Source organism: Gavia stellata, chromosome 29 (genome assembly GCF_030936135.1).
Source record: "Gavia stellata isolate bGavSte3 chromosome 29, bGavSte3.hap2, whole genome shotgun sequence".
NCBI lineage: Eukaryota > Metazoa > Chordata > Aves > Gaviiformes > Gaviidae > Gavia > Gavia stellata.
In genome coordinates this window covers 8,083,565-8,110,235 of record NC_082622.1, presented here as the reverse complement: position 1 = coordinate 8,110,235, position 26,671 = coordinate 8,083,565, and the positions used below count along the sequence as shown (strand labels likewise).

Genomic DNA, 26,671 nt, shown 5'->3' with positions numbered 1-26,671 from the left:
CTCATTTTATTCAATGGGAAAAAGTGATGTAGTAAAAAACGTAATATTATGAAACCAACTTGTGCACTGCTTTATTCAAGGCAAGGCAGGTTCTCTACTGAGGATTCATATTCTAGCTTTAAGTAGCACTCAATTCTCACCCACTGTTACGAGCAGCCAAAAGAGTGTGCAGATTGTGGTTTTAGTTGTTAAACATGCAAGTCCTCTGACACTGCTGATGGCTGCTCATTTTTATGTGTGTCTTGTTGCATCTCTCATATACTCTAAGCTCACAAGTTCCATTTGCAAATAAAACCGAAAATACTTAAGTTAAAAGGGCCACCAAGTTTAAAAGGAACTGTTCTCCTCTGTGTTAACTCCACCTCAAGTTATCATAGGGGAGAAAGTCAACACTACTTTGTTGTTTATTGTTTGTACAGTGTAGATAGTGCCTATTCATCAGCCAAACGCTCCTAGGCTTGCCATGCTTGTGTGCTGCCATTAGCACTAACATAAGCTCAGATCCATCCACGAGCACACCCCTTTATCCATCCACACAGCGCTCCATCGTACAACACTAGACCACAGCTAAGGAAGCCCACCTATTTCTTGTCCATCTCAACTCCACATTCTCACGATCTAATGGGATGCTGTAGTGTTTTAGGTGGAAATTAAAACAAGCTATAGCCAAACAAAACAAAAAGATAATGCCCCGCATTTGTGGGGTTTTGAAAATGTAAAAAATAAAAGCGGACCTATATTTTGCCAAGTTTTAGAACTCATACCAATGGGATTTCTGAAAGGCTTGGCCCCACATTTACTTCTGATACAGCTGACCTGCTATAAGCAAGTCCAGCAGGAACAACATTACTCATAGTAAGCACAACACCTAAATACGTGAATTTGCAGGGTCATGCCATAAATGATAATTAAATTGCATGACTCTGCCCCTTCAACTTATGGATCAAAATTCAGAGTAAAGACCTCTGGGGACAGTAATGACTGAGAAAAGGCTGCCAGATATTTTGGTTCAAAAGGAGATGGGAGCTGTATTTTTTTTTTTCTTTTAAACAGACATATAAAAACGTTTGAAGACATATCTTTAAAGGATATTTCACTTCTCCAATCTTGGTATTACACCTGGTTAGGACACTGAAATTTTAAAAAGACGATGCTGCACATAAACAGTTTCTGGAGTTCGTAACTCCCACCCTCCCTCAACAAAACCCAACTCAGATCAGTAGGGAAGGGGTTGGCTTCTTGCCCGGCCATGCCTCCTTTGCATATTTCTTCTTCTTGGGTTCATTCACAGCTTCAGGATTAAAGACAGCAGGGTTTGGAGCTGGGTTCATGTTAACTGTTGAGGGCACAACAGGAGTCAAGTCCACATCTGGGGCAAGATTGGGGTAGGGCATTGGCAGACCACCAATGAGTGCTGTCCCATGGACGCCATGCGACTGGGAACCTGCCTCATTGTGAGTTGGAGGTAAACCACCATATAATCCTCCACTGTAGGGAAAGTTTTGCATACGTCGTGATGCAGAATCATCTGTGGTCAATGAGCCTGGATTCTCCAACCGTTTTTTCTGTAGACAGAAGTATTTAAAGAATTATTCAAAATACATGAAACAAGCAAGCTATTTAAACTGGATGCCAATGTCATTTTCCCCAAAAAGGCACCTAGACCAGCCACATATAAAGTGATTACAGACCAATCTTTGTCCCAGAAGATTTCTTCCACGTTTCCTTGAAAACCACTTCACAATAAACTCTTAAAAGGTGCACAATGCAGGAAGGGGTGACAGAAGTTGAAGCTCAGGTTTAACTTAGATCAGATCTGAGCGCCTCTCTACCTCCTGTACATGCTTGCCAGTCTTGAGTTTGTCCTGAACACAAGACCAAGTAGGTCTTTAGGCAGTAACACAGACCCTCCTTCCCCCCACAGTAAGAAACTGCAACTTCTAGATCACTTGGGTGATTTTGTCTAGCTCTTGATCATTTGAATCTTCTCCTGCAGTCTGGGGTTTATGTAGAATTATCCTTTTCCACGTACATTATTTAGCGTATACCACCAACAAGCGAAATTGCTATTACATTGTTGCTTAGCTACCCTGAAGTTTTGCAAATCTTCCCTACTCCTAGCATATTCAAATTAAATATAGCACTGGCAACAAACTCAGCTAGGAGCAAAGTCTAAACCCTGCTAGTTCTAGTAGACAATGTTATGAAATCTTTAGCACTTACAGTATTTAAACAAACAACCTCTTATTTTTACTTTTTACTTTCCATGCTTCTCACAATTTTAACTGATGCCTAGAACTACCACACTGAATTTCTGGAAAGTGTTTCTTTTTGGGAGGAAAAAAAATTGCCATTGATCCCATGTGTCATTAAAGAGCTAAAGCTGGGTTTGAATGGAAATGGTCAAATCTGCTAAAAAAAGACAACTGTGAAACATGAACATGACTGTCGCTTAAAAATAAAACACTTTCCATCATAGAACATTACATTTCTAAAGTGTAATTCATGAAATGAGTATATCAATGTAATGTATTAATTAGAAAGTTGGGAGTTACTCTGTACCTTAACAGGGACTACTGCTGTCTGTACCATGTTCCTGAAACGCCCAACAGAAGGGTCCACATCCTCTGTAAAGGCAAGAACAGTGAAGCTTTCAGTAAGAATACAGGAGAAGATAGAATATCTGTTAGGTAAAGAACCTATATGAAGAATTGGTACATGGACCTTCTTTTTTCTCAGAGCCAGGGCTCTGGTAGCTCTCGGTAAGCACAAGCACGCCCAAATCAAGAGAGGAGCTAAGGGGACACCTAGTGGCTTTGTCTCAAGGTGGGCTCATCAGATACTCCGGCAAGAAAGGCTTCCACTCAAATGGAGAATGGGGAAAGGGGACAGATGGATGGCCAGTTTGCACTGATCAGACAGACTGGAGCTTTCAGAGTGTCTGAAAGTCTGAAAAAATTACCTTTTTTGAAATGCGAATGACTGCTGTTTACATTAGGATGTTCTGAGTACTAAATTGCATAAGCTTATAAATCAAAATGATTATTCTGGTGGTATACACTGCCAAAATGAAACTAGCTCCGGACTATATTTTAAAATGCATACTCATTAATAAGCTACTCTTCTTAATAGAAATATTATCCATACAAAATACCATTAATAGGAGTGCCATTAATATAGAACAGCTAAAGGACAAAAATGACTAATTAGGAATTGGATACATCTTCAGAAGCATTGTTTTGAATGAGAATGACTTGTTTCAGATATGCAAACAAGTAGCAAAAAACCTCTGAGCTTGAGACAAATATCCATTAGGCAACAGGTAAGGAAAGCATTAAGGGACAGATGAAAACCAAACAAGTTCAGGTCCCATTCAGATTCTAAAGAAGGCAAAAAATTTAAAACACTTTCCTCCTTTCCACCCCATCAGATCTTTCCAACATCTGACAAAATTTTGAAGAATGAAGCCAAGTATGATATCCCTGTCCTGCACAAATCTTGCAGCTATTTTACACGTAGTAGAGAAGAAACAGAGAGAGGTCAAAGACTTCAGTGAGACATGTGGTAGCTTCTCTGAAATAGCAGATCTCAAATACTGACTGCCAAATTTCTGTTCTCCTTATCCGTATGCAGCCATGAGGAATCCCTATGAGAATACTGGAAAGAGAGCCTTAAAGGCATAAACTAAAGATTAAAGCAAACTACTTACCTGGATTGATGATTTCATCATCATCACTGAATGTCACTCTGGAGTTCTTCCGTTTTCTCTTTGGTCTCTGAATATCCAAGTTCCCTTCCTCAATGGTTAGCGTGGAAATTCTTTTATTGTGGGCTGTATTAAACTCTGTCAGGTTCTAATGACAAAATTGGAGATGAAACAGTTTAAGCAAGTAGTGTATGAAGTCTGACTTAATCATGTGACTGTGCATATCAAATGACCACAGCACACTGTTTAGCTTCAACTTTAGACCCCTAGGAAGAAAAGAGTGCTCCAGTGCTGCAAAAGGTTGCCCAGAGAGGTTTTGGAGTCTCTGTCTGCAGCAATATTCAGAACTTGCCTGAGCAGGATCCTGGGCAACCTACTCTAGCTGACCCTGCTTGAGCAGGGGGCCTGGACTAGATGATCCCAAGAGGTCCCTTCCAACTTCAACAATCCTGTGAATGCCACAAACACTGCTTTCTCCCTCTTCACTAGCTAACTGTAGGAAACAGGGCAGCAATTCACTGTTATCTGGCAATGGGAAACAGTGTGGGAATAACCCCTGACCCAGGGTAGTGCTAGGTGGAGAGCACGTACTCCCTGGCAAGCCTTTGTGAGAAGACCATTGGAATAGCAGGATTATTAGGTCACTGATTCTGGGAAGCAGCATGATCACGGGCTTATCACAGGAGAATGAGGTGGTCTGTGTGCATCTGCCAGCAGAAGACACCTCAGACTATCTTCAAGGCCAAGAAATTAAGAACCTGAACCTAAGCAAACAAGTGGGGAATGCTATCCATTTAGCTGGAAATGCCATCCAGGTACAATGTGCCATCATACTTACGTCAAGTTCTGTCTCCTCCTCTGGCAGGCCCAGCAAGCCCTTGAGCTCTTCATCTTCACCACCCATTTTCTCATCTCCTTTAACTGCTGATGGCAGTGTCTGAGGCTTCTCTCGCAGAGTATATGCCCGTGTAGAAGCGCCAAATGAAACCGTGGAGTCAATGGGTATCTGTTGGGGTTTGTGAGGTTCCAAACGGATATGACCCAAAAATGTTCCATGTGCTGAGAACATCAAAATGCAAAGTAGTCTGTTAGTCATCAGCTTGGCCTCACAGTATTCAAATTCAAGTCTTGAAAAGTTCAGAAACTGTACACATGGCTGCTCTGAGATACAAGTCACTGAGGTACTGCTGAAAACATTGCTATGTACATTTTACCTACCATCTCACAATCTAAGATAACACACATCAGAAGTCCTCAAAAAGTCATGGAAATATATCACAAACACCATTTACTTTCTGGATTCTTGCAGGTCCCAATGTACCATGTCTGGAATTATTCCCTCAGTGGAAAAAACAGCGTGTCAGGCTTTAGATCTTGGGAAACCACCCTCAGAAGAGAAAGCTTCATTAAAATTGTGAAGGGAAGGCCAAGCCACTTTCCTCCTCTCCCTTAGCCTCTTCAGAGTCTAGAAATGTTGTTTTAAACACCATGTGAAGCAGATGTAAGCTGACTGGAGCAAACACTCCTTTGCTCCTTACCCTTGTCAATCTTTCACTAGGATGCTAATTCAGATTAGAGTAATCTATCCACACAGTGGATATCCACAACAAAAAAAAAGGAAAAAGTGTCGCAGATTCTGAAATGTTTAAGCACTGAAATATTGTACTTCTATCTGGTTAAATGCCACACTACTTACTGCTGTTTAGATCTATGAGGAAAACCCTCTTGAGATGTTTGTGATAGACCAAGGCAGCATGGACCCGAGAGCAAGACTGGTGGTCAATGGTAAAGTCGCACAGATCAGGATTTCTCCCAAAGAGATAGTATTTCTTCTCATCAATGATGAGTTTCTGAGGTAGAATATCAAACAGAGAGGCATATTAGACTCCTATAATCTTTTGGATCTTCCTGAAAAAATTCAAGAACATGAATAAACAGAGAAAATTCAAAACAAAGCATCAACATCTGATCAATATTTCAGTTTTGTCCGACACTGTTCAATACAGAAACTCCAGTCTTCTGTAAAATCAGAACAGCTGAATATAGAAGAGTTCCAGTTACTCCCTTTTTTAACAGCCAATACAAGACAGCCTGGGAAGGACAATAACTCTTCAAAGCATGAGACTGTCTCATACAAGAGATTCTCTCTCACATCTGCTCCCAAAAATTTTTACACATTCCTCAAGACAGATGACCTTGGGCCCTGTCTAAGCCAGGAATCTATGCTAAGTGATCTCCAGTCCAATACAGAACATCAAAATTACATTTCTGTATAGAAATGGACATACAGGAATTTTCAGACCTTTATAATAAAGATGTAAAACTATACTGAATACATACTGTGATATGAATCCGTATTAGTCTATTCAAGTAAGCCATTATTTTTAGGCATTTCTTCTTAATTCATCCTAGTTCTAATCTCTTCTTCAAACAAGATCTTACATACTATAATAGCAGTTACATAAACCATCTCTGAAAAGCAAAGGTACACTGTAGGACTGTGTCAACATGTTCACAGCATATTTCTATTAACAGACAACGTTGCTGAAAGGAATTCCTTGCGCTTAAATGCTGAAGTACCTAAGCAGCGCAGCCTTCTTTCTCACTGTATCCCAAGATCTTAATCTAACCTGTGTTTTCTTGCTTCCAGCTGCACAAGTCAAAGGCCGGCAAAGCATTACAGATTTGTTAACAGATGGCTTGTCCTGCTTTTTGAAACATTTACCAAAGCCCACACAACGTTTCAATATCAAGGGAATGCTGATGATACATTTTCCGTCAGAAAAAAACCAGATCTTAGTTCAGGAAAGCATTGCTTTCATGAGATGGTCTGAGCCGAATTAACATTTTGCCTGCTAGAGCATGAGGATTTTTCCCCTCTCCCTCTTTCCATTCCCTGCTATACAATCCTCTCCTCAATCGCAGTGCCGCACATCTGAGCAAAGTTTTCAGCCTGCAAGGCAGTTTTTGCTGTGTTAGTCTACTACTGGTTTAGTGGACTGAATCAGTTTGCCTTCAGATGCGTATCCCAGCTGGCTCTAGTGAAGCAATGGATTACATGTACTAGGACTGTGCGATGAGGAAGGACCTCCCTTCCTGGCAGTAGCATTCATATCATCCAGTTGTTTGCTCCGCAGTTTTGCCAGCTGTGTAAACCACATGCTCAGCCTGAAAGAGCTAATGTATCAGACTAGTTACAGGTAGCTGGTCTGAGCTATCAGAAAGACTGACACAACGAGCACCTAGACCGTTACTTATTGTCTGGCACTAGCAAGTCATACAGAAAAGAAGGAGACAGCTTGGAATAAGACATAGTATTTATATTCCTCTGCTCTATCTGCAAGCATAAAAATCACATGGACCTCATTCTGTATTACAACTTACCTTGCAAAGTTGCGTCTGTTTACCTGCCCACCCATTATGAACTTCGAGGCTTTTAGCACTGCTGCATTCAGATGTCACTCCCCACCAATTTTTTTCACATTTCCCCCCCACCCCAATGTATTCTACATTTTCTAGGTTGGATTTCTCATTGTTCTGCTGAACGTTTGTCAGCCCCCGTGCTGCAAGTTCTCATAATCTGGTATTCAGTAATAAGTATTTTATTTATTTCTGTATGTTTATTCTCTCTTTTAGGTCACTAAAAGAACTGAACAACTCAACTCCATACTAGTATAAATCATGATGACTTTACAATTAATTGGTCCCTTAGGAAATAATCTGCTAATGTCCAATTCCCAACTCACTCAAGGTATACATTTTAAGCACAATTTCATGAGAATAAATGCTTTGTGAAATCTACTGACTTACACATTTTGGCCTGCTTTCTTAAAACAACAAGATTTAGGTGATCAAGCTGTGTGCATATCCATCAGTTCCTGACACCCATTACTAAACCAAATAAATTCTCAATGAACTGGCCAATTTCAACCAGCACTACAAGATACTAAATCGCAAGAAGTTCTGGGAAAACAAACAGTTAGATAGAATGACAACTCCATCAGTACCCTCAATAATACACAGGCTGGCAGAAAATCCGTAAGAGGTCCAATACTTAGACTTTAACTACAAAAAAAATCTTCTTTGTGAGCCCACATCTCATTTGATAAGACAGGAATCACAGCTTAATTAGCAATTCACCTTCAAGTACATTATCTGGTGACAAATGAAGTGCAAATGCAAAATGCAAGTAATCTTCCTCCAACTGGGACATTTAAAACATGCAGGTGTCTCCTCTGAACCTATTTGTGTATGGTGGGGAACAGCATACCTTGAAGCCTCAGTATAATTCAGATAAGAAATCCGAGAAATCGGTACACTGAAACAGTCTACTGGATTCTGCCCTGACCTGGCTACTTTATTATCACTTTCTGTCTCTTTACAAATGCTGGTTTTCCCAAGACACTCCCCTCAGAACTGACCAGAATTTATAAAGTCACTGATAAAGCGCTTAAGCTACTACATGGTTTCCTCAGGCCTTTCTGGTTGAATATTATTTCACTCTTTTTTCTAATTCCACCTGTAAATAGATCAATCTCCTTCCTGTACTCTCTGTACTTTTGTTACACTTTTTCTTTTTTTTCCCCAGCCTTAATCAACACCTATCATGCCATTAGTCTCACTGATATTTTCCCTTAAGATTACAGTTGTTTCATCTAGCTGTTGATCATGAATACCATAGTGTTTGTTACAATACATGTTTTGACAAATGCTGGTTAGGTTTTCTGGGGATTCAACTTCATAGCAATGGATTTATGTCCAATATTACGCACTACCTTACTCGTTCAGTTCAGCACTCTGAGTCTTCCCAAATTCAATACCTTTGTACCAATGAATTCTATGATACCACTTTGTAAGAAAGACCAGCACTAACTTTTCCTTTTATTCTTGTGCATTTGAAAAAAAAATCCTATGTAAACACAACTCTGATACGAACAAGTGGATCTTCAGAAGCTGATTCACTACTCCACATTTCAGTGCTCAGCTCCGCAAGCAGTTCTCTCACAAGTACCGTAAAAATGGATCCAACAGTTTCTCCTTCTTGTTCACAACTGAAGGCAAGTTTTCCTGTAAGTTTTCATTTGCACCCATTACACACAAAACAATACCATTTTGACTTGACAGCTTTTCAAGAGATTTTGCAAAGAGACAAACGAATTCATAAATTGGAAATATTGCAACGAATCATCAACAGATAAAATAATTTTATTGCCTTTACTTCAAGGTAATGTTTCCAAAATTTTCTGTGCCTCTGAGTTATAACCCAGTGTCATCCTTTATACACTGAGCTTAAACACTTCATGGCCTGTTTTAATGTTGCACTTTTCAGACCCAGCAATCACAAGGTGTACCTCAGACCTCTGCACAAGACCTGGGATACGGATGGCTCGGTTAGTATCAAGTGCTCAGTAATCCACAAGATTTAAGAATGTTCTTTCTTGGTTACTGCTGTCTACCATAAGACACAAAACTGAAAAACTATTTGCCATATGTACCAGAAAGGGAAACAGATGGATCACATGCAAATGCTGTTAATTTGTTGCACAGTTCCCATACACACACAGAGTACACTGTCTGATGTAACCACCACAGTCTAGGGGACTTAAGTCATCGCCTGTATACGCTGTGCAAGGCCACAAAGCAACCATCCAAGGAGGCGTGCATGCTACATGGACAGTCTGCTAGAACTTCTCCACCAAGCCAGCTCTTCTGATTCTTACCTCAGCAGACAAAAGTATGATAGCAAGCCAGACCTCTGCGCTACACACGTAGGTGCCTGCGCCTGGTCACCGCTTGCCACAGCATTCAGCACACATATTACACACTGAATGGCAGGCAAGCTGTACCTCACTGATCTCAGTAACAATGACAGACAACATCAGATATTCAGGAGGTAAACCACAAACTCTACAGTCATTCTGTAACCTCTGTGTGATCATATCCTCTACTGAACCTCGTAGTACTTGGATAGCAGACTAGCAATGGCTGTTAACAGTGCTCTGCACAACAGCAAAAAGAACTTCTTTTAGGCTATCAAGAGAATTGACAGTAGGAAGAGGGAATCAGAATGTTTGTACCACCCACTTTCCCAATGCGGATGGAGACCCCAGGCTTACAAAAGCAGCTTGGACCTCCTGTAGGTCCAAAAGCTTTGGGGAGCACAGCCTCAGAGTCTGACACCACCAGGACGATATTCCTGACTGTCAATTTATCAACACCAAATTTGCTCATCCATTGCCAAAACCAGTGGTGCGTCCTCAGCTTCCATATGGCATTTTGCTGCTTTTTTTTGAGTCCTGACCAGGACGCCCATAACAGACATTTGCCTAGGACCTGAGGATTAATTCAGCAGAGCGCTCCATATAAACTCTTTCATCCTAAATCTCTCTCTCCACGCTCAAAAATCCAAAAGAAATATGACAAGAAAAAACTCATCTCATAGAATAAGTCTCCCAGGTGGGAAGGCTGCATTATGTTTGGCTGCCTGCCACATACCAAAAACCCAAAGTCACTGCCATTTGGCTTTGCTCGCTGAATCTCATTACATGGCCTGAAAGAAACACTAGAAAACCCAGTGCTAAGTACAATGCTTATCCCAGATGCTGCTGCTAGGGTGGCAGTGAGAAGGCTGAGCTGAGAAGCAGTCCTACTACAGCTCTCTGACCTCTGAAAATGATTCTGAACATGAATTCTGTGTCTCGTGGTACTGTTACATGGTCCATGGTTTCAAGACAAACACAATGCAAAGGATTTGAAAGCTCTAATACCTAGAAAGGGCCAGTGAAGGACAGCTCCAACACAGTCTGAGTAGAAGGTATGAACCAACTCAGCCACGTCTTGTATGAACTAATGAGCTACTTTGAAGATGCAGTAAATGTGTGCTAGTATCTAATTCCTTTCAAATTAAGGCTGAGCAAAGATCTTTTAGGTCAAGACTGGCTTGGCCAATTTTCTGTGTCTTTAAATCCAGAGTAAGAGCACTCTCTTAAAACAGTCTGTAAAACCAACAGTAACGGACTATAAAGCCTCATTTTCCTGGTTTCTGGACTGGGAAAACACAAGTTTATTTGTGAGATACCTATTTGTGACACCTCTGTCTGCTTTCCCATGCAAAGCATATTCTGGTAACTTAACCAAATTCCAAACAGTAAATCTCTCTTTCTAGACACCAGAAGGAACACTTAATACTGCCTGATGCTCCTGTGGTAGCATACATTAAAAAACAGCCAAGATTTTAAGCTACCTAAATCTTTCTTGATCTAAAACTGAGTTCTTAATTTTCCAACATTCTGCTCAGAAAAGGTTGGCTCAACTCTGCAAACTTTTGCTGCCCAGAAACATTTCTCTGTTTCAGTCCACTGCAAGTTAGAGGAGTCTCTCCACAGCTAAAATACATTCACTGGCTTGGGTCCTCTGTCAACCATTTTCAAGAGCCTTTTTGTTTTTATTTACTACTTTTAGTGTGATACAAGACAAAATATGAAGTAGAGAATGAGGTGGTGTATATCAGATAAATTCTTTTGCTGTAATAAAAATAAATTATTGTATCTGTGCTAATCACAACACTGTTCGCAGATCCAGAACATGGGATAAAAAAAAAACAACCACCAAACACACTGTATTTCATACTGTAGGACTGGGCAATAATTCTGTAAAATACAGGATGCCTAGTTAACCTTACTGATAAACAAAATAAAAAATAAACTGACCAGACAAGTATCTCAAACAAGCAGTTCAAAGTGAGGAGTTCTTACTCTTTTGTATTTGAGATTTCTTTCCCCATTCGAGTTTCTGCTCCTGAAGTTCCTAAGACTAGGCGCCTTCTGGCTGCAGTCTGATACCTCCTATACAAGTGCCTTGTAGGGAACAAAATATCAACTTTGGTCCAAAATTAAGTTTGGAAGAAATAAGGCTCTGCAAAGTATCGAGCTTCCCTTATGTTTTCTTTTTTCTCTCTCTTAACAGGACAGGTTTAACGTTCAGGAATCAAAGTGTCATTGTTTGCCAGCTGAGCACTGCAGCTTTGTATCCCTTCAAAGAGTGCATCTAATCAGAAGGTAACTGATGGAAGCACTGCATAGTATGAGACAGCCTTAGAGTTCAGGCAAGGGAAAATTCACTTCATTCTGAAGTTTCAGAGTAAAACAAACTGATTTGAAAATAATGAATGAGAGAGAAAGGAAATACGTATGAGTAAGTGTTGAAAATGCTGGGAAATGTTCTGCTGCCGGTGCCTATGTATACGATACACCAAATACATACAAAATCTATTTTCATACCTCAATGAGTTTGTCTCCTTTAACTACATCCAGATGTAAGCCAGGTGGTGGTTTCCCTGCCCTGGAAAATAAAGAAAGGAAAATATAGTATCAAGATATTTAATAAAAAAGTTTATTAGTGTTAGAGCTAAACTCCATTAGAGCTACAGACCAAACCTACACAAATGTAAGCAGAATTATTTTGGGGAGACTATGAAAATCGCATAGTTTTCTTTTCCTCCCTGCAGATTCCTTCTGACAACACATAAAACACGATTTTTTACAATAAGAGTTAAGCTAACAGGACATGAGGCCATTTCAAGCTTTACTCGTCCAGGCGAAAAATAGCTAATTCACAAAGTGAACAGAGCAGCTCCTAAGAGAACATGCTATGAGGCTAGGAAGAGGCTAACAACTAGAGAAGGGGATAGGCTGGGACTGTTTGCTTAAGGGCCTGCTCAAGGGCTCTGTTTTCTCATGTTACCTTCAAAACAGATGATCTCTACCCTTTGCTGAGAGGAATGGAAACTTCTACCATCCTTCCCCTCTAGGACTGGTAATGGCAAAAAAACTGAAATGAACTCCACACACACACCTGTAGCATTATAAAAGTGTTGGCCAATAGCCAGCGCTCCTCCACACTCACCCTATAATCAGACCTTCCCCAACAACACAGGTAACATGGAAGAGACTACAGTATGAGATGGCAGAAGGCCCCCTACCCTACGACAGTGCAATCATCCTCTGCCATTTCGCAAACAAACAGCAGCTCAGCTCCCCCAGCCCTATAGCTCCATCCCTGCTCACCTCCTGTGAAGCAGATTCACTAGTCAGACAGCGTTATTGCCACTTGGGCAACAGAAGCACAGAGGCACATGGGACTCAGCAATGTACAGCAAAACAACGCTAATATGCGGGAGAACCCATGAGGATTAGCAGCATCAAAAACACATTTACAGTGTTCAAAACCAGGACACCACTGTGTTATCAATATGCTGCCCTTCACTACATAGGATCTTTGGCTGTTGATAGCAAATGATCTTTTTCTGCTCAGATCTCTAAAAATCTGCATCCCTAGTACTTCTTCACTGATAATAGCACTGCTGCTTGTCTGTATGGCTGGACCAACTTCCTAGGCGATAGCAGTGACCCAGTTCTCAGCTACACTGCTGCCCTTCTGAAGAACCACCACAGAGGAGATCACATTCCCATTTACTGCTTTGCTCACTGCGCAGAGCAAGCCAAGAAAACGACAATGGGTAACAACATTCTCAGCTCAGCTGGAGAAGAAAGAAAGGTCACTTGTAACTGAAGTTGTTTGAGGGGGTTAAATATAGATGTTCATGTTTCTGGGACGTGCCTTACAATTTTAAGGTTTCTGCTGTGTCCCCAGGTCATCTGGTTACTATACACATGCTCTCCTAGGTAACTTCACACAAGAACAGAGTCCTCTATTATTTCTACTTAACTTCTTTCTCAAGTATTGCACAAGCATTTTCCATTCTTGCTCCAAATCCATTATACTAGTCTGCTCAGAACTCTCTCAAGCCCTTCTTGAATATGCCAGTTGGGACTTCCACAAGTTTTCTTACCAAGCCCTTCTCTAAGATTGTGGATAGTACCATCCTAACAAGTAAGATGGACATGGCTGATACTGATTCTTATTCTTTCCGTTGAACAAACAGCAGCAGCAAAGCAGAGGATGCAAAACTCCAGTGCAATCTGCTAAAATGGTGACTGCTTCCTAGAAATAGGATTACGGTGGTGTGGGGGAAAGATCAGCAGGTAAAAAAGCTCCCAAAGAAGATACACAGTCATTCTAAGGAGTCCTACAAGGACTGACTCTTCCAGTCACTCCAGTACAGCTAGGGGACTGACTCTTCTTAAGTACTGCTATAGGATCATACAGCCAAGGCACACCTGAGTATTGCTGTCTCTTCCTGTGCTCCCCTCAGATCTCAGCTCTCATTTTTCATTGAAAGACAGGTTTCATTCATGGATTCATGTCCACTTCTCAGTGTTTCCTCCTTCTGCCCCTGAGCACTGGCAAACTTGTTTTTCTTCATTCCACTGAAATTGCCAAGTTTAGTTACTCTGCGACACAACTTTTGATAATTTTCACAAAGCCTGCCTTACTTTGATCAAACAAAAGCTGCTTCCCCAATCTTTTTTTTTTTCTTCCAGATAGGTAAACCTTTCAACATATTACAAGCAAGTCTACTTACTTACTCAATCTGGCCTCTGCTTTTCTTTTCAGTGATCTCTTTCTGGATACTCAGCAGTCAGTCTGTCCTAAAAACATTTTAGCAACATCCTCGACGTACCTGTTAGGTCACGGGAAAGCTCCCAAGTGCTCTAGCACAACCACTTTCATCTTCTGTAAACGGAACCTTGTCTGATGGTCATCTTTTCCCATATACAATCTCTGATTTTTCATTACCCCCTCTACTTTTAGTTTCACCCTTGCTGTTATTCTACTCTGCTTTTACTTTCAACTTTATTTTGAACACAGAAAAAGAGCCCAGCAGCAGCACAAGATAGTGCCTTCAGCTATGAATTAAGGTGCTTGAAAAATTTATCTATTCTCTGGTGTCTTCTGGACTGCAAATCCTTTGCAGACAGTATCTTCCCTACCTACCTATGCCTGCGAAATACTGAACACTTTACAGTAAGGCTGTAAATACTGATTACAATACCATCAAAACAAACTCACAGATGCAATTTCTGGTACAGAAATGATTTAGTCTGTCCCTTTGGAACAGACTAAATCAATGCCACAGCTTAGGCTGCTGAAGTTAGATACCTGAAAAGTCTTTTAATGAAAAAAGTTAAAAGATTTTCCAGTTCTATATTGAAAACTAATTAGTTCCAGGGTCACCAAAGATCCGAAGTAATGGCTGTATTTGGAAGTATCAACAACCCCTCACATGCTCTGCCCTATCGAATCCCTCACCTCATGCATCAAGGAAATAAAACATTGAAAGGAAATCTCTCACAAAAATATGCAAGAATGTTTCTTAGAAAGTTGGTACTGCGCTGTTAGAGGAGAGCAGTTTTCTCCCTCTCATTTCCAAAAAGTCCTCTCCCACCAATTAATGTGCTAAAATATCCACGAAATTAATTTTCCTACACTGCTCTGAAGGATGCAGTATTACTTGAGGTCAACAGACTCTCCTCTCCATGGAACACATACGGACAAGCCAGGCTTAGCACTACTCCAAGACAAATAACCTTGCATCAGAACTTGGCTCCAGCACAAGTGCTTGCGTTTGAAAGAGAAACAAGAAGCTGTTCTGTACCTTCCAGATTGTGTATCACAGTCCCCACTGAACATCTTCTGCTCTCTATAGGTCAGCATTTTGCAAATGACCTTAAAAAAAGATCTGCAAATGGACTAATTGTTAACAATCATTAGTTCAGTAAGTTTAACTGAGACAAAGTATGCTCAGACTGCCTACTGAATTGCCAAATGCTTACTTGGGAGAAAAGCAGCCTCGCAGAGAATTAAACAAGGCTGATTGGCAAGGAGAACATGACCGTAACAGTATCATTAAATGAATTCTCTGGATCAGAGAAGAGGTGAGAGGACATCCCACACTAGAGCTTTTCTTCACTAAGAATGAGTCCAAGGAACTCAAAGAAGCGTCAGAATGAGAAAGTTTATGAGAATTGATAAAAAGAAGTAACAAACGGCAACACCCAGATGGTATTGAGCCAAGCATTCTAAGAGATATCAAATACCAGTTTTCTACACTTAACAGTTTAGTAATCTATTGCTTAAACTACCCTCACTGTCAGAGAAACGAAAGTATCAACTGATGATGCTAATTTTAAAGCATATTTCAGGAGCGATGTGGAAACTACATACAGTAAAGTCAAGTTCTGAGTGGGAAACTGGTAAAATAGAATAGAACATTTCAGTTGGAAGGGACCTACAATGATCAGCTAGTCCAACTGCCTGACCACTTCAGGGCTGACCAAAAGCTAAAGCATGTTATTAGGGGCATTGTCCAAATGCCTCTTAAACACTGACAGGCTTGGTGCACCAACCACCTCTCTAGGAAGCCTGCTCCAGTGTTTGACCACCCTCTCTGTAAAGAAATGCTTCCTAATGTCCAGTCTAAACCTCCCCTGGCACAGCTTTGAACCATTCCTACGCATCCTATCGCCGCATACCAGGGAGAAGAGATCAGCACCTCCCTCTCCACTTCCCCTCCTCAGGAAGCTGTAGAGAGCAGAGCTGTAGAAACTGTATTAGTGAGCAGAACTAGCACACAGATAGAAATTGAATAATAGCCAGACCAGAACAGAGTCATCTAATCTGCACTTCAATACTCAACAGTAATTATCCTTTGGAAACGTGACAATATGTGGGGCATGACAGTTCTTCCAATTCCAGCAAAATATTTTTCTTGGATTAAAGAAGGATAAACCTTGTTTTAAATTACACATAATCTGCTCCTTTTGGCCTTTATAAGAATCCCAAGACAATGACCATGCTTAAAGAACATCTTGTTTGACAGAATACAACCAAGCACTGAAACAGTTTCTGTTCTACTTAAGATGAGTTGAATGTCCTGGGAAAGGAGTTAATGTGGTATCTGGATAAAACTGATGTTTGTTAGCCAAATCAGTTGACTTCTTGTAAGAGAAAATGGGCATATTCATGGATGCTGAGAAATGAGTAGGGAATTGAGACTGTTGTTCACTACCTGTACAATGGATGGGGAGTTACAAAATGGACTGTTTTCATACTCAAAATGCTGTGGGTTGGGGGGGGGGGGGCGGTGTTTTAGTTTTTTTATTGCAAGGTGAACTTTCCTTAAAACGATACTCTTCAAAACTTTCATACAAGATGTGTAGTATTTATGCAGTGGTCCAAAAATACTGTATTCATGCTCTTTTAGACCATTCCTCTTGCTAAATGAGAGCCCTATTTAATCAAGACTGCAGTGCTGCTTCTGTATAACTTCAAGAACTCTACTAGTCTCTCACATTCCTGTGGAATTGTATCAGGCAGATCAAACCGACAAACCCAGAGTAAGGAACCTTTTGCAAAACAAAGACTATTTCCAGTAACCAGTATTGGGTGCCTCACACAGGAATACTCTCCCAGTTCCAACAGCTACCAACTCAAGGACTTCCTGAGCCATAGTTGCTATCCGTTTAAATAGCTATCAACATAAATTGCTCTAAGAACCCATGTAAACTTAATGCATTCACTGAATCTTACACAAACAATTTCATGGATCACCTACATATAGCTGAAGCACCCTCTCCACTATTTGGCCACAAATCTGCTTGCTATTAATTTAATTTTGCAAACTCTAGTTCTTCTCCTCAAAAGGACAGCAAACACTTGTCTCCTACAGACTTCCTGTTCACTATTCAAGACACCCAACATATCTCTCAGTTGTTCTTTTTCCAGACTGAAGAGGAGCCTAGGCTAAATACCCGTAGTACACCTTCCTATATGTTTAATTGAGATAATACTTAAAAATAATACTTGAGAGAAAGAATTCACATGGTTTTTGAGGAGGCAAGTAGTGTCACACAATCTACCAGAATTACTGGACACAACCAAGATGATGTAAACAAGGCTATCAGTACAGTAGATTGGCATTTAAAAAAAATGCTTTTGGCAAAATTATCAAATGGTCTTATGGAAATTAAGGTGTGACAGGGAAAAGAAACACTAATCCATGAGGGAATGTAAATGATTAAGAGCCAGGAAGGAACAGGGTTCTGCAAGGGCTCTGTGATGTTTATATGCAGTCTGGAAAAAAGGAGCTAACGAACAAATGAGAAAAATCACTTATGACAACAGTTACGGAGGAAATTCAAATCAGATTGCAAATGAATTTCATGATACTGAACTACTGCTTGAGAAAACATCCTGTGGGGAAAAAAAATAAAAATCAGCACTCCTGAGTGCTAGTACATGCTAGAGAAAGACCTCCTCAACTGTGCAAACACAACCAGGAGCTCCAGGCTCCTTATTGCCACTCAGGAAAGATCTAGAGCCATCATGACTATGTTCAGAAAGAATCAGAGGAACACTCATCAACAGTTGACAGCAAAGACATAATAAGGAAGAAACTATAAAAATACAATGTTTTCACATCTTGAATGCTGTATTAGTTCTAGTTCTCTTGTCGAGAAGGGCACAAAGATGATAACCAGTATGGATAGCTTCATGCAAGGAAAAAGAAAATTTGAGTACATCGCTTCAGAAGCTTGGAAAAAACCAGGCAAGTATCCATACCCTTTGTTCTCTTAATGAATGCTACAAAACTGGCGTATTCATTATTTCCTGAAACACAAGCAGCAAGGAGCCCGGGATCTGAAAACAAGGAGAGTGCCTTTTCCACCATTTGCATAATTTGTAGAAAGAACTGTCACTCAGCATTGTGGAATTAACTGTAAGTTAACAAAGAAAAATTAGAAAATTCGTGGAGATTAGGTCTGGTGTTAGTTGTTAAATATGACCACCCAGACTAGAGTCTTCAGCTCACAAAACCCCTTTGCTTCTGATGGCCAAAAGCCTAGAGTGCATACAAGAGGACAGAATACTTAAGGTTTACACGTAAGTTACTGGTCACTACCACAATATGATAAGAAACCATCTGGGCTGTTGTTTTCAGTTAGCACAGCTGTTTTTATCCTCTTTTCTACAGAAAGAAATCAGAATAAAGAAAATCCTCCTCTTACCAAGATGTTGGCTGAACACAAAGTTGTTGCTGATCTTGTGCATCAGTGATGGAAATGAGTCATATGCCTTTCTCAAAGCACAGCACACACACCACAGAAATTGAGACCAAGCTAGCACTGGAATTTGTTTAGGTGACTTAATTTTGACAATACAAGGAGGTATTGTGACCAAGTTAAGGCCAAAATCTTCTGGGTAATTGTTTTAGCTCACACAGAATGGTTTCTTCCCATGTGGAAGAAGAGGGCTGGATAAAGAGCTGACCAATAACTCTGATCCAACCTTGTTATGTCTGGAGGAAATATGACGGCTAGGGCATTTGAACCTTAAAAAAATGCAGGTTGATGGGAAGCATTAATGATTTCCTCTACTCTTAGAAGCATTAAAATAATTCTCGCCAAACTTCCAGTTGTAAGAAATACAGTTAAAAAAGCTTGTGGTTCAAACTTGATGATTACAGACCTTTCCTGAACACACAAAAAAAATTGCACTGTGTTTTAGGAATATTTTATGGAAGATTTCTGATGAGAAATGTAGCTGCTTCAACTGAACAAAGCATTCCATTTGTATTAAAGCATTTGCCCAACTTCACCTTGGCACTATGTATGTTTTCTTGTTACAATGCAGTTCCACACAGAACTAGATTTTACTGGTTCACTCTGGTTCCCTTGGTTACTTACTCAGGAACAAAGTCTCCATGGAATACAATGAAATTTGGAAATCGTATACAAAATTTAATTCCTGAGAGCAGGGCTGTAAATATTAGAGAACACCACAGGTTTTATGACAAAAAAAAGGAATTCAAATGGCACTGAATTAAATAGGAAAATGAATATTAAGTAGTGAGCAACAATGCAATGATTATTTGATAAGATTATTTCTACATTTTCAGAGTGAGAACAGGTATGTTGGAAGCATAGTTTACTTGTAGAAATCAGAGGAAGAAAAGACAGGACCTCCAAAATCAGCAAGTCCAGCCACTGCTGTTGCAGGTCATCTTGCTGTAACCTTTATGCCTACCAGGAAGCTGTTCCAAAGCCTTGTTATTGAGACAGTTTGCTTCCCATCCTAAATTTTTCATCAAATCCTTTAATTTCCATCCTAAATTTTTTGTTCTTCCCCTTCAGCTATTAAAAAATCTCCCCAATACCATCTCTCTTTAATAGCCATGGAAAACCACTGTTTGTATTTTAGTAGACAACTAAAGCTCTGTTCTGCCTCAAAGATTGCTGTTTCCCCATCAATGAATTTTCCCATTGCTTCTGTTTCAGTTTTAATTGAGCTTTATTAAGTACAGGTAACATAGACTATGCATTTTCATCAGTGCATTCTACAACAGCACTGACACTTCCCTACCTTACAAATAGATATATATTATTACACATCAGGTAGGGGAGTAGTCTTTTTATTTGTATGTTACTAGTGATTGATGGTCATTCTGTGATTAGCCCATGTACTTGTCCCTTTTATTTCTGAATATGAACTTGTGTCCTTTTACTTCTGAATAGTGAGTTTCTGGCTTTAAGAAGAAGTTCTTGTTCTAGTCCCTATTTTCCATCTTACACTTCTGCATTTTATCTTGCTTTTACTGTTGTGGTCTTCAAATTATACCAAAAAGACTGGAGAATACTCTGACCTCTATGTTGACCATACCTATGTCACTAATGAGTATGATGGTCACTTTTGTCAAGGTAAGTAATAAGAAAACCCCAACACTAAAAGGATCAGCCCACAGGCTCTATTCACCTGCTATTGCCTCCTCAAAATCAATTCCTTATACACTCACAGTTCTTGTATGAACCCTTCTATTGCTTCCTAAAATGATCGTTTCCTGTGCGTTCTGAAAGAAACAGTCTTGAAGAAAGCTGGTTCATCTGACAAAGTCAGCCTTTGGCAGACATAGTACATCCACATCCCTGCCTTGAATAATTAGTTCCTTCACAATATAGTCTAGCAGGTGGACACAGTGAAGTTCAGGTTTTCCCATGGCAGCTACACATATGGGTTTGTTGGCCTTATAGAAGACACCAACTGCTTAGAATGATTAGTAATGGAACATTTAAGAGGGATGCCACTGAACAAAAACAAGCTCCAGCATAGGTTTTTAAGAGATTAGAAAAAGCAGAAATTACCTACATGCAAAAAGTCTTTCTTCTGTATTAGAAAGAGAAAAATGTGTTTCTTCAGTTTCTTCACCTTGTGCTCTACAGGCCAGTCTACTGCTCTGTGCATTACGTCAGGATGATTCTGTGAGGAATCTGTATAGACTATTTCTGCCATTGATGGCAAACCCTCTACTGCAGAACTATAGAGTAATGGGAAAAAGCAGGGACAAACAGTCAAGAAGAGGAAGAAAAGCCCAAGCTGAGCTTAACCCTGGAAGGAGCATACATGAGTAACAAAAATAAAACATTTCAGAAAAAGAGAACAAAGCCATTAATGCTTTGGCATGTGATGCTAGCTAGAAGTACTGAATAACAGAACTGAAGTTTTACAAATTAGCTGACAGTATCTCTTCGACAAGGCTAAGATTCAATGTTGACATGCCAAGTGGGTTACAACAGCTATATCCAGCTGAAACTCAGCAGCCTCACTGAAGTTAAGTCCCACCCAGTCTAAAGAGACATTTTGAGTTGTAGCTATTAAGGACATAGACAGGACAACTTTAATTCTATTGTGTTAGTTTAAAATTAGGTTAATTATTTAGGTTTCTAAATGTGGACTCAGAAGCCTAAATTTAGCCACTTCCTAAAAATCTTGGCCTATGTGACTACTCTACACACCTTCATGCCCAACGTCAAGGACAAGGTGTAATTTCCAGAATTCAAGACCTCATCTTCTCCAGAAATCTGTGTACAATCGTTGCCAGGAATAGCTTGTTCTTGGCTTAGAGAAACTGAAGACGACAATTGTTGCCTTCAAAACATACTATTTCAAATGTATGCATATTCCAGAACAAGCTTGACATCCCAACTAATGGTGTGTCAAGATAAAGAGTAAAGAAAATTCACACTCCCAAATGCAGGTTAAACCAGGACAAAAGGAGAGACAGGCAGTTTCCATTAAACATCTGATGGTCATCTCAAAGCTACAGCCCACACCACTTGTATCTCACAGAAATTACCTTTACTCACTAACGCCACCTCAGAAGGTATACAAAAGTCTTAATAAAACTAGGGTATGTAATTGTTATCTGAAGACATTTTCTAATCTCATGGTATGTCTAAATTTTAATCCATAGAAAGTACTGGCAACATCCTTATTCCAACTTTATTCCAATTTTAAATGCATAGCCCATGTCTTTGGTAACGTGTATGGAGGAATTACAGTACATGCATAAACAAGTACTGGCATAAGCAAGTACTACAAAACAGCATTCATTATTTTTCATCTGTCTTGAGCTAGTTGAACTGTTGGAAACTCAAGAAAAGAAAGAATAAATATTTTATTGACTATGAAGAAGTAACTTACAACAGCAAAAAACTAAATCAAAGCCAGAACTTAAAACTGATGAAAACCCTGCATTTCAGTAGAGAAGTCTTTTCTGGAAACTGGACACTAAACCACCACCTATGTTAGGAAAGAACAGATACAATGATTGAGGCAAACCTCAAAAGCATGGGCAACAAGTTAAAGACAAAAAAAAAAAAATCTATTTCTGTTGATTATATTTAAGATTTATTTCTCACATGATTGGTGTTTGCAGTCCCCAAGGCCGCTCTACTTAGAGGCAGAAAAATATATAGATAGGTAAAGACTGTGATTTTAATTTTAATATAGGTTGATGAGATTGAAGATAATTCACTACAGAAGAAGCTGCTACTGACAATGAAGACTCTCTGCAACTCCATGATTTTTGGTCACCCAAAGCTCTCCCTATGAAAAGCTACACTGCTACCTATACAGAAGACTTTTCAGTGCTTGCATAAGACATCAAGGATCCCGCACTATACATTTACACTGAGACTTTCGGGTAGTCAGAGCTTCAAATAACGATACTATTGGTCCAAGTCTGCTACTGCAAGCCATTTTCACTCTGGAGAATCTTACCTGTGAAAGACTCATCACTTATTCAATATCATAACTGTGTGCTCTTTGGTTTGCTCTGAAAGAAATAAATACTTTAAAACTGTGAGCTAGAATCTGTAATTCAGTAGATGCCAGCATAAGTCATGTAAAGCTTTAACATGAAATATATTCTACTTTTTTTTGCACACTAGAAAAATAAACCAGAAGTAAATAAAACTGCCTGGTAGGAAAGCTCCTCCCTCCTATTGGATGAGGCAGTGGAATACCACCAGCCATAACTACATAATGTTTCCCATTTTCAGTTGCCTATTCAGCACGATAGAAACACTGTAACTGGGAGCTATCCATATTGGTTTCCTACAGGTTTTTTGGGGGGGGGTTGGTTTTGTTTGTTTGTTTGTTTTTTAAACACACTTATGACACAACAGCTTACCTGTTTCAAAAGAAGCGTTAAAGAAAAACGTTAAGTTTTTCTACACAAAAACAAACTGCCACATCTATGCATGACAATTTGACTAAAAACAAGCTGTACCAGATATGCCTTTCACTACACTGGTATAAACATACGGTTTGCCCAGACTTGGTCTCTAAAATATTAGAAGGTGCATATGTACAACAGAGGTGCAAGGGAAAATAAAGAACTTCCTTAGAATGCATAAGGAGAGAGTCCATATACGAGCTTTGTTTTACTCGAGAAGGATTTTAGAATATTATAGTAAAAGGACTTTTACAAAAAGCAAATTACCAAAAAATCTTAGAAATATCCACATGAAACAGGCTCTGGCACCTGAACATGACCCCCTTACTCATGGGTGTGAAACCCTGGCTTGGATCATCTCCTTGACACCCCTTCCACCTCACTTCTCTATTGTTCAGCACAATGGATTGTGCTTCAAAACCCTATCAGGTCAGCACCAGCACAGAGAAGGCGGCTGTCTCTCAGTGAGACCCTGCCCTGTTTGTAGCAGAAGCCAGAAAGCATGTAGCTAAAGAGGCCCTCACAGTTATAGTTGTTACAGTCCTCCCTTCCAGATGGTGTTTAATAAGGAATTTTCCTGCAGTAGCATGCAAGTTACTGAAACTAGGCACTTCACAAGTTATACTTCTCCAGCTGTTCAATCTATAGGTTTCAAAGGCAGAAGTTGTTCAAATTTACCACTGAATATAATGCAAGTTGTAAACACTTTTGTATAAAAACACTAAGAAAAAAAATAAAGATACAATAGTTCAAATTTCAAGTTAAACATCCAAAAAGTACTAATGCTCAATAACTTTTGGCTTTATCTATTCTATCATGTCATCATTTTATGGAGCACCATCTTGTCTCATATAGATGTTTGTGATCGTATATGTTCAGCACAAATAAAATACTATAATCGTGAGAAATTCTTTTCCATGAGAGAGTTAATGGTTTTACTAAAGCAGGCATTTATAAAGCAGGTCAAAATTAAAAAGCATATTCACTAAGCATCCACTCATTGAGCACTGTCATCAAAGCACTGAAAGGTAGGGGACCTGTAGTAAAAACCAGATGACTATGCAATTAAAGACTGCAATCATGCATCACATACGTAGCTAGCTCATACAAATACACAAGTGCTTGTCTTGACTTTTCAGCTGTAACATTGTGTTATTTTCTACACTATTTAAAATATAACTGCACACATCCCCTGAATAATCAATGCTCTGGCATCCAAAGACGATGGTACAGCAAAGATCTATGTAGTAACGTATCAAAAAATTCAAAGCAAATGAAACAGGGCCCCAGGTAATCTAATCTAAAGCCCGGCTTTCCACAGAAGGTTGGACCAGATGATTTCCAGAGATCCTTTCCAACGCGGACTTTTCTATGACTCTAAAACCAGCCAAATTCATGGTCCTGATACTACTTCTCCAATGCATCACTTTGCCCTAACTCCTTAACTCAATATAATAAAAAAATCCAGGCTAGTTTCAAGCTGATAGATTTCTCGTACAGAATATAACTTGAGTAGAAAATTTAATGTGTACTACATCGCGTATTCTGTTTAAGCCCTTGGGAAGAGCCGCAGCATCTCCGGGAAGCATTCTAAGCTTCAGCCAGCGCTGCCCTGGGGCGTTAAGCCGAGGCAGCCCGCGGGCAGGCCCTGCCGACGGGTGCACCCGCAGGGCTGCACCCCCCAGCCTGGACCCCCTGACAGGCCCAGCGCCGCTGCAGCAGCCCGCCACCACCTCGGCGGGGTCAGGGAGCGCAGGCCCGGGCAGGCGGCCTCAGCCCCACGGCCCTTCCCGCCCCACGCTCCCCACACACGCCCGGCCAGCTCCGGCCCCCGCCGGGCCCGGCCCCGCCGCCCGGCGCCACTCCCCCAGCCCAGCCCGGCGGGCAGCCGCGCTCTGCCGCACCCCACAGGAGGCCCGCCGCACACCCAGAGGCGAGCGGCCCGGCGGAGCGGCCGCGGCCCCAGCCCCAGCCCCAGCCCCAGCCCCAGCCCGCTCACCAGCTGGGGCACTCGAAGAGCGAGAGGCCGCCGCCGCCGGCGGAGTTCGCGTTCGCCGCCATCTTGCATCTGCCCCATTCAGGCGGGCCGAGGGCAGGATGGGAAGCTGGAGGACCGGCGCGGGAGGCGATCCCGGCGTGCCCCGCGCGGTGCCGGCGGGGCGGGGCGGGCGCACTGGCCAGGCCCCGCCGCCCGCGGCCAGGCCCAGCGGCGTCTGGCGGGCGGGTGCCCGCTGCGAGGCGGCGCGGCGCCGACCGGGACCCCGGGCCCGGCCCTCGGAGGGCAGCGCCGGCTCCTTTCGCTGCCCCCTGTGCCCGCCGGCCCCGGCCACCGACGCGCCTTCTCGGTCCCAGCTGGCGGCCGCCCCCTCGCTGCTGCGGGAGGAGGAAGGTGCTGACAGGGAGGGTCGGTGAAACGTTTGAAGTGTAACAGCAGGGGAGCAAGGCGGATCAAACCCTTCCGTGACGGGTTTTCAAAACACCATTTTAGCAAGTGTTTCGGCGTCTCAACTTTTTACAGAACATCAGACAGAAAACCAGTTAGATGGCAGGTGACAGCGGTCATGTGCTTTGTTACACGTACAGATAACATAAGGGGAAAATCGTATTTCTCCAATATTATCCCAGTGAGTTGCAGCTCCCCTAAGAGCTGTTGCTCGGGGGACCTTGCACCCTTGCAGGACTGTACAGGAATAGCTACCTCGACAAGCAACGCAAGCAAGCTTATCCCAGCACTGGCTCCCACAGCGAACACCAGGCTTCCTAGAGTAAGTATCCAGCATCTCCCAGAGCGGCAGAAAAGACATCGGAGAGCCAGGAAGGCTTAGTGCTGGAATGCTGCAGCAACAGAGGTGAGAGTTTCCGATGGAGATTTTTCATGCTCAGAAACATTAGCCAAGATGGCTGTTAAAAAGAGTTTCTGCAGCAGTTCCACCACTAAGTTCAATGATGTAAAGAAAGAGGAGAAAGGAATCAAGCAATTTCAGCAATCTCGAGTCCAGCAAGCTGTACCGCTGTTCTCAACTCCAGTTTTCAGAGGACTAAAACAGCCTAGAGTGAGGATGGATCCCACACATAATGCACCCAGGCTCCCTTTTAAGCATGGGGATGAGGTGCGTGCTTTCATTTTCACAGGGAGATGTGAAAATGGATCCCTGCAGCAGGCAGTGCGCAAACCATTTAAGAGGAATATTTTAAACAAGGAGCAGAACACCACACAGTTCCCTTCCCAGATTCTGCCATACAAGCTCAGCCAAGTCTTGAAGTTCTAGCAACAGGCAACTAGCCAAAGTTGACCCAACACTGGTCTGGGGCACCAGATTTTCTGTGATCAGCTATTGTACAGGGCTCTGCACAGCTTTGTGTATATCCATGTGAAAGTCATTGTGTTTTCAGTTAGTTTCATTCTTAAGAATCAGGGGCCACAGAACTAAAGCTGGAGGAAAAACTACTGTTGTTGATATAAAGTCTTCTACCCTGCTTACGGGGGGAAC

General features: G+C 41.2%; 1 protein-coding gene and 1 non-coding gene across 2 annotated transcripts; both read right to left on the bottom strand.

Moving 5' to 3' along the window:
• Window positions 1–1,171: 1,171 nt before the first annotated feature.
• Window positions 1,172–25,241, bottom strand: PPP1R8 (protein phosphatase 1 regulatory subunit 8). The gene is made up of 7 exons (XM_059830673.1): window positions 25,180–25,241; window positions 11,986–12,046; window positions 5,403–5,556; window positions 4,545–4,765; window positions 3,710–3,854; window positions 2,563–2,627; window positions 1,172–1,565 (listed from the first exon to the last, which is right to left on the bottom strand). Exons 1-7 carry the CDS (start codon window positions 25,239–25,241, stop codon window positions 1,212–1,214), a joined length of 1,062 nt encoding a protein of 353 aa, XP_059686656.1. The 3' UTR covers window positions 1,172–1,211.
• On the bottom strand, window positions 8,948–9,113 carry LOC132319678 (small Cajal body-specific RNA 1). Its single transcript, XR_009484532.1, has one exon. It is a non-coding gene; the product is annotated as a small Cajal body-specific RNA 1 (non-coding RNA).
• Window positions 25,242–26,671: the final 1,430 nt, after the last annotated feature.

What these genes read in the sequence shown, in the direction of transcription:
- PPP1R8 (XM_059830673.1), bottom strand. Translation starts at nt 25,241, where the DNA reads ATGGCGGCGAACGCGAACTCCGCCGGCGGCGGCGGCCTCTCGCTCTTC. An exon ending in CTCTTCGAGTGCCCCAGCTG is followed by an intron (nt 12,047 to 25,179) that starts GTGAGCGGGCTG and finishes TTTATTTTCCAG; the next exon opens with GGCAGGGAAACCACCACCTG. An exon ending in TGATGAAATCATCAATCCAG is followed by an intron (nt 2,628 to 3,709) that starts GTAAGTAGTTTG and finishes TTGCCTTTACAG; the next exon opens with AGGATGTGGACCCTTCTGTT.